The sequence below is a fragment of the Symphalangus syndactylus genome, chromosome 16 (assembly GCF_028878055.3).
Source record: "Symphalangus syndactylus isolate Jambi chromosome 16, NHGRI_mSymSyn1-v2.1_pri, whole genome shotgun sequence".
Taxonomy (NCBI): domain Eukaryota; kingdom Metazoa; phylum Chordata; class Mammalia; order Primates; family Hylobatidae; genus Symphalangus; species Symphalangus syndactylus.
The window spans coordinates 98603547-98610860 of record NC_072438.2 but is presented as its reverse complement, the minus strand read 5'-3'; the positions used below and the strand labels follow the sequence as shown (position 1 = coordinate 98610860).

Here is a 7314-nt window from a genome sequence, read left to right as displayed (position 1 = left end):
GGAAGCGAGGCAGGGGGTGAAGGGACCGCCTGGCCGGTGTCCAGGATACGGGTGGCTCAGCCCACCAGCAGAACAGCGTGCCGACTCCGGCCCGATGGCCGCCTTCATCCCGTAGCCCCAACCCGGCCTAAAGCCGGGAAGACGCCAGAGTGCGCTGCTGAAATTCCCGCGGAGTCCGGTGTGCTGGAGAGCGGCAGCGGGGTGAACTCCCGGCCCCGGCTCTGCGTAGGAGGCGGTTCGCTAAGTGGCCCCGGGAGCCGGGACTGGTACCCGGTTCCCCACGGCACCGTCCGGACCTCTCCAGCCACGAGGCGCAAAAGTGGCCTGCCAGCGTCTTCCCAGGCTCAGGGAGGCGAGGAGGTCCGTGCACTTGGCATCTTCTCCCGGGAGCCGCACGGCCAGGGCCGCGGCGACACGGAGTCCCTCTCAAGTGCGCCGCGCCTGGCCGCGTCCTGTCGCCGGGCGAGGCTGAGGATGGAGAGGGGAGACGCAGGGAGAAGAGGGACGCGGGACTTGGACCCAAGAGGCCGCTCCGTTCCCGGTCTGGGGGCGGCGCCGACTCGGGTTCGCGCGTTCCACACAAGTTTCCTGTCGGCCTCTGCACACCTGGTGGACAAACCGGGCGTCCAGGCCACACCGTCTTCCCCCTTCGCTGGGGCGCGGGGGATGTTTCCCTCCGGCTGCCAGGGGGGCTTTCTGGGTGAAGAGAAAGCCCCTCCCCCCGCATCTCCCCCACCCCTCCCTCCGAGAACCCGCGGCGCCGACTGCGCCTGCTTCCCCCTAGCTGGCGACTTCTCCGCGGGGTTTGCCCTCGCTCAAAGTTTGCACAATTGAAAGAGCCCTCAGAGCTCGGCCGCTCCCCGCTTCCCCAAGGGCGGCGAGGCCGGTCACTGGCAGACGATCGGTTACTACCCAGCAGGGGCCCACAGGAACCCGCATCTGGAGTCGGGGGTGTCACGCCACGCCGGTTCAGTGGCTCGCGGAGAGCGTCCGGGTGCACTTCTGCCGAGGATGTCCCCTGGAGGCACCGGCCGCGCGGGACTCTGCGGAGAGGCCGCTCCCCGCCCGCAGTCACCAGCGCCCAGGCCGCCGGCCCCTTCCCGGCTGCCCAAACGGTAGAAAAGCAGGCGCCAAGTTGTTTTTGTTAAAAAGGGGACACACCTCGGCCGCGAAACTGCAAACCCGGTGTCAGACAGCTGTAAACCCGTGTCGACAGGTTGTCAGACAGCTGCGGGGGCTGGTCGGGAAGGAGCCCACGGCCTCCGGGCCCACACCCCGCCGCCCCGACGCGCGCGCCCACCGCCAGAGTAGCTGGCCCGGCCGGCACGGGGCACCACGTGCTCGCGGGAGGGGCGGGAACGGCCGGCGAGGGCGGGCGGGAGGCAGGGAGGGGGCGGGAGGGGAGCCAGGGGCGGGGCCTGCGCTCAAGGGGATGCCAATCAAAGCATCAACTTCAAATTGTGTCTGAAAGCCCCGCCGCCGAGCGGAGGGCGGCCGCCGCAGTCGGCGCGCGATCGCGGATCCGGGCGCAGCCGGGAGCCGGGCGCCTGCGAGCACCGGGCAGAGGAGCCGCGACCGGCCCCCATCTCCCGGCCCGCCCGAGCGCGCCCGGCCGGCCGCCCGCTCCTCCCTAGACCCCTCGCGGCTCCTCCTGCAACCCCCTCCGGCCGGCCTCCGCCTCCCTCCCCGCGCCTTTAATACTCACCCGCTGCGGCGGTCGCCGAGTTCGCGGACATGTCCTTTCCGCAGCTGGGCTACCCGCAGTACCTGAGCGCCGCGGGGCCCGGCGCCTACGGCGGCGAGCGCCCGGGGGTGCTGGCCGCGGCCGCTGCGGCGGCGGCCGCCGCCTCGTCGGGTCGACCCGGGGCTGCGGAGCTGGGCGGCGGGGCAGGCGCGGCTGCGGTCACCTCGGTGCTGGGCATGTACGCGGCGGCGGGGCCGTACGCGGGCGCGCCCAACTACAGCGCCTTCCTGCCCTACGCCGCGGATCTCAGCCTCTTCTCGCAGATGGTGAGTGCGTCCGGCCTCCCCCGCTTCTCCTCTGTCTCACCCGCGCCAGGGCAAGGGTGGCGGGTCGCCCGGGAGGGAGAGACGACGGGTGGACCTGGTCCGGACGAGGCACTAGAAAGGTCCGGGGGCAGGTTCCCGGTGGCCCAGGCCGCGGCCCCGGGGGACGCAAGAGGGCTGCGTGGCCGGGAGGGTGACGGCTGGGCCATCTCGGCCTGGGAAAGCGGAAGGCCCGGGCCAGGGAGCGGGTAGCGAGAGAGTCCAGAGAGGCCGCAGAAGCAGGCCCCGGGAGCGCCGCCCGCGCTGGAGGTCGGGGGCAAACTCGCCTGGCCCGGCCAGGGCGCCCGGGCAGGCCCACGGGGTTCCCGCAGGTCGGCCCGGCGTAGCGTAGCAGGACTTCCCTTCCTGGCCGCGGGTTCCACTCGCGCGACCTCTTTAGTTTTCGAACCGAGTCTGGAAAACTTGATTTTCTCCCTCTTTAGCAGCTCCGAGATAGTTGTATCCGAGTTTGCCAGACAGATCCCTTTTAAGCCTAGTAGAGTCAATCAAAATAATCTTAACAATAGAGGTCCAAAGGGATGGAGAGGTCTCTCCATGGCGTGAGTGCGAATTTGAGATTAAACAAAAATTAAGTTGCAGTAATGTTTTGGTGTCTGAAACGGTGTTTGATTTTACTTTTGTAAGTTGCCAAAGTTTTCATTTCATTTGCACCAAAAGAAAAGCACTTTTCTTCCTTCGTTACATAATGGAGGATTAAAGAAAACAGTGTCCCTTGGTTTAAAATAAATGGTGTCCTCTTAGTCTCCCGTCCCAGTGGGTGTTAGATGTGGGGGCAGGCGGCTGCACATTTAATTCTCCGCGGGGGCATTGGCCTTCCTGCCGGTCCAAATGATCCATTTTCCTTGGTCTGACTGCAAGGTCGGTGCTTAAACTTCGGACGGCCGGTGAATTGTGCGGCGGGCGCGGGGCCCTGGGAGGCAGCCCCCTCCTGGGTCGCTGCCCGCGGGATAAAGCAATTTCCAAGCACCCGCGATGTCTCCCCGCTCCCCGAAGGAGAAGCGGGGAGTAAACGCCCCTCAAGTGTGCACAAGCAAAGAGCGGGTTTCCCTGTAACTTTTCTTGTAGTTTTGAAAGAAAGCGGCCCGGCTGCCTTTCAGGTCTCTTACTATCGAAAAAGATCAGCCCCCATTTTGTTCAGGCGGCGGTGAGGCCGGGACGCGATGAGAGATTTACAAGGTGTCCTTTCAAACAGAATTCCCGGTGGAGACGAGGCTGAAATGTCTTCTTTACAATTACAACCAAAATAATTAGAAAAGCGCAAAGTACCTTTTGCAACGATTGGGCAAAAACGAAATCTAGCCGCAGAAACGTTTTCTCTGCGGCCTCAGTCACCAGACTAATTAGTCCAAGAAATCTTCTGGTCTTTACAACTTTCTCAGAGTTGCTAACATTGCAACTCGATCATTTTTACATAGAGGATGAACATTTTTTACAGAAATGGCGAATGCAGTTGTGTGCCATTTGGGAACCCTGCCTGTGTTTGCGGGGGAGGGAGAGAGCTTCAGTGTGAGGACCTGCACCCTTTGTGGAGAGCTGGGGAAGGGAGATGTTTGCTGTTCTGAGTTGTTTTTCCCCTCTAGAGGGATAATATGTAAAAATTATTCCCACCCAAAAGGTGTGTGTTTCCTCCAGCTCTCCCGCTGGTGCTGAGAGTAAACTCAAACCCAAACCCTGATTCTAGGCCTAGGTTTCCAAGTCATTATAATTGGGTGTTTGGAAGTCAAAAGATAAAATTGTATTTGAATGTCTGTCTGGGCAATTTATGGTAATAATGAGGCCTAATGAGGTTGTTAGAAAGATAAAATGTTATTTACCAAAAAACCTGATGGGATAATTCGACTTGCTGTGTTTTACTACTGATGATAAAAAGAATATTGATTGCAAATAAATCACTGCCTCTAAATGCCTGCAAACAGTTAGTGTTTGCTCCCTCCAGATCAAAGTCAAACTTAAGAGATGAAGTAACTGAGAAGAGGCCTAGGATACTGAACCGGTTCCCCTCCTGGCCGCCGGTGGTTCCCAGCCCTTGCGTTAATATTTTACAGGCTAAGCCTTCCTTTTGTATTTAAAAAAAAAAAAAATAGTGTTTTTGTTATTGTTGTCGATGATGGCCGGGATTAAAATTTTAAATTATCTGTCACCACTAAAGACATTTTAATGTGGGGAAACCATTATATGCAGATTAATTTGGAAGGCAGAGGACTGCTTTCGTTTTAAATTGCTGGCGGATTTAGACCGGTGGAAAACCCGGGATGGTTTATTTTGATTGAGCCCCCTCTGGGTGGCAGAGAGGAGGCTTGGGCTCTGGGCCCTTTACGTTTGGAGAAATGGCTTTATCAACTCAGTTGAAAGGTTTTTCCCTCTAGCTAGTGAAAGATAAACTTGGAAATGCAGGTTTCTCCAGGGGTTGGTTGTGGGGACAGGGGTTGCCTAGGGAACTTGCAGGGGCCGCGGCTTCTGTTGTGCTCTTCTGGAGAGCGTACTGTTTCTGGAACTTTTCTAGAGTGGCAAAAACGATCTCCACTGTCGGTGAAAGGGCAGTTCCTGAAGTCAGCTCGTGGTCCTGGCTCCCCTTCTCCCCAGCAGTGAACTGGGGGTGCCTTCCTGATCTGCCCAGCACAGGAGAGCCCCGCAAAGCGCCCGGGAGGCCCTCGAGCCCACTGGAGCGGCTTCTTCCCACTTTCCCATCTTGGGGACTCATCTCTCTCTCTCTCTCTCTCCCTCTCTCTCTCCACTTCCCTCCTCTGTCTCCTCGATGGCTCTGCCCTGTGGCTTCAGGGCTCGCAGTATGAACTGAAGGACAACCCTGGGGTGCACCCCGCCACCTTCGCAGCCCACACGGCGCCGGCTTATTACCCCTACGGCCAGTTCCAATACGGGGACCCCGGGAGGCCCAAGAATGCCACTCGCGAGAGCACCAGCACGCTCAAGGCCTGGCTCAACGAGCACCGCAAGAATCCCTACCCCACCAAGGGCGAGAAGATCATGCTGGCCATCATCACCAAGATGACCCTCACGCAGGTCTCCACCTGGTTCGCCAACGCGCGCCGGCGCCTCAAGAAGGAGAACAAGGTGACGTGGGGAGCGCGCAGCAAGGACCAGGAAGATGGAGCTCTCTTCGGCAGCGACACCGAGGGCGACCCGGAGAAGGCCGAGGACGACGAGGAGATCGACCTGGAAAGCATCGACATTGACAAGATCGACGAGCACGATGGCGACCAGAGCAACGAGGATGACGAGGACAAGGCCGAGGCTCCGCACGCGCCCGCAGCCCCTTCTGCTCTTGCCCGGGACCAAGGCTCGCCGCTGGCAGCAGCCGACGTTCTCAAGCCCCAGGACTCGCCCTTGGGCCTGGCAAAGGAGGCCCCAGAGCCCGGCAGCACGCGCCTGCCGAGCCCCGGCGCTGCAGCGGGCGGCCTGCAGGGTGCGCCGCACGGCAAGCCCAAGATCTGGTCGCTGGCGGAGACAGCCACGAGCCCCGACGGTGCGCCCAAGGCTTCGCCACCACCACCCGCGGGCCACCCCGGCGCGCACGGGCCCTCCGCCGGGGCGCCGCTGCAACACCCCGCCTTCCTGCCCAGCCACGGACTGTACACCTGCCACATCGGCAAGTTCTCCAACTGGACCAACAGCGCATTCCTCGCACAGGGCTCCCTGCTCAACATGCGCTCCTTCCTGGGCGTTGGCGCGCCCCACGCCGCGCCCCATGGCCCTCACCTTCCTGCACCTCCACCACCGCAGCCGCCGGCCGCCATTGCCCCGGGGGCGCTCAACGGAGACAAGGCCTCGGCCCGCAGCAGCCCCACGCTCCCAGGTATAACTCCAGGCCGCGACCACCTGTCCCCTAGCTGGGAATTCAGAGGCCTGGCTAGGTGTGGTAGCGTGGGGTGCAGCATGGGCCGAGAGGGTACCAGGCAGTGGCCGCTGAGCCCTGGGGCTGCGCTTAATCCCTGCTTCAATTTAGAAAGCCAGACAAGGCCCTAGGGCGCTCCCAAGAGAGCTTTGCTCTACCGGCGAGCCTGCTACGGGGTGGTGGTGGGGTGAGGGGTGATGTTTTCCGGCGAATCTGCCTGGGCAGCAGGCAGAAGTTGGTGGGAAGGAGGCCTGGGACCTCTCCCGCCCGTCTCTCCGTCCTAACTCTGCCTCTTCCGATCTCTCGCAGAGAGAGACCTCGTCCCCAGGCCAGATTCGCCCGCACAGCCGTTAAAGTCGCCCTTCCAGCCGGTACGCGACAAGTGAGTGCTGTTTGCTTTTGCTATGGGAGGAGGCGGTGGGGAGGGGGAGGAGGAGTGGTAGGGACCCGGGCGGAGCTGGCTGGGTGGCGGTGGGGGTCGCGCAGTCCTTGCTGAAGGAGCGCTCCCCGCCAGCCCTGGGTGCCGGGCGAGCCGAGGAGACTGGAGTTTCTCCCGAGCCGGGAGCCGCGCTGGCTCTCGACCCCGCCCCCAGGGCTCCGCTGCTGGAATCGGCGACGCCTGGCGCTGCGTCCCCCACTCACAGTGCCTTCTTGTCTCGCTGTGTTTCCCATGCAGCTCTCTGGCCCCGCAGGAGGGAACGCCGCGGATCCTAGCAGCCCTCCCGTCCGCCTGATTAAGGGTCTTCTTTTACTTTTGCGGGGGGGGAGGGGGGAGGAGTTGGGGAGGGAGGGAATGTGGGAGGAATTAAAACAAATATTTCAGACTGGTGTAAAGGACAAATATGACAAGGACGTCAAGGACTCCCGTCCATCGCTTTCTGCAGAAAGGGGCTTGCTGGGTCCTGAGCTCGCGTCCAGGTGGCCAGGCCTCTGCCGGCGGCTCCGTTGGCTGCGATTATCGGGTTCGGTAAATGCCCCCACGTGCTTGTGTCTCTTTCCCCCTTTTCTGTATATAGAGTGATTTCAGATTGTAAATAGCGCGTCAGCGAACTTGTCTAAATCATATATTTTTGTCTAATAAACTAAATGAAATGATGCCCCCTCCCCGCTCCTGCTGCTGTGTGCCTGTCCAGTGTGTGTGTGAAAGTGTGTGTTTGTGTGTGAATGTGTGTGTGTGTGTGTGGCAGAAAGAGAGACATACAGAGAGAGAGAGAGAGAGAGAGAGAAGTGGGGGATACAGGGATCCTGGAACCCTGGGCAGGACCCAAGGGCCTGTGGCTGGGGGAGATGGGCTTCTCATGGGGGGCCTTTAGAGGCTGTTTCCACCCAAGAGGCAGGTGCTTTAAACATCTCTTGGTTGTTTGTGGCTGTCGTTGAATTTTTAAATATTGTCA

General features: G+C 60.9%; 1 protein-coding gene across 2 annotated transcripts; it reads left to right on the top strand.

The window, feature by feature from the left end:
* The first annotated feature begins 1460 nt into the window (after positions 1-1460).
* IRX1 (iroquois homeobox 1) lies at positions 1461-7015 on the top strand. 2 transcript variants are annotated; one of them, XM_055246026.1, is made up of 4 exons: positions 1461-2010; positions 4846-5881; positions 6230-6302; positions 6597-7015. In XM_055246026.1, the coding sequence occupies exons 1-4, from the start codon at positions 1735-1737 to the stop codon at positions 6652-6654; spliced, it is 1443 nt and encodes a 480-aa protein (XP_055102001.1). In that variant the 5' UTR covers positions 1461-1734; the 3' UTR covers positions 6655-7015. The 2 variants fall into 2 exon arrangements, with proteins under 2 accessions (XP_055102001.1, XP_063475401.1); XM_063619331.1 differs by having other exon boundaries at positions 1500-2010; positions 6230-6291; positions 6597-7007.
* Positions 7016-7314: the final 299 nt, after the last annotated feature.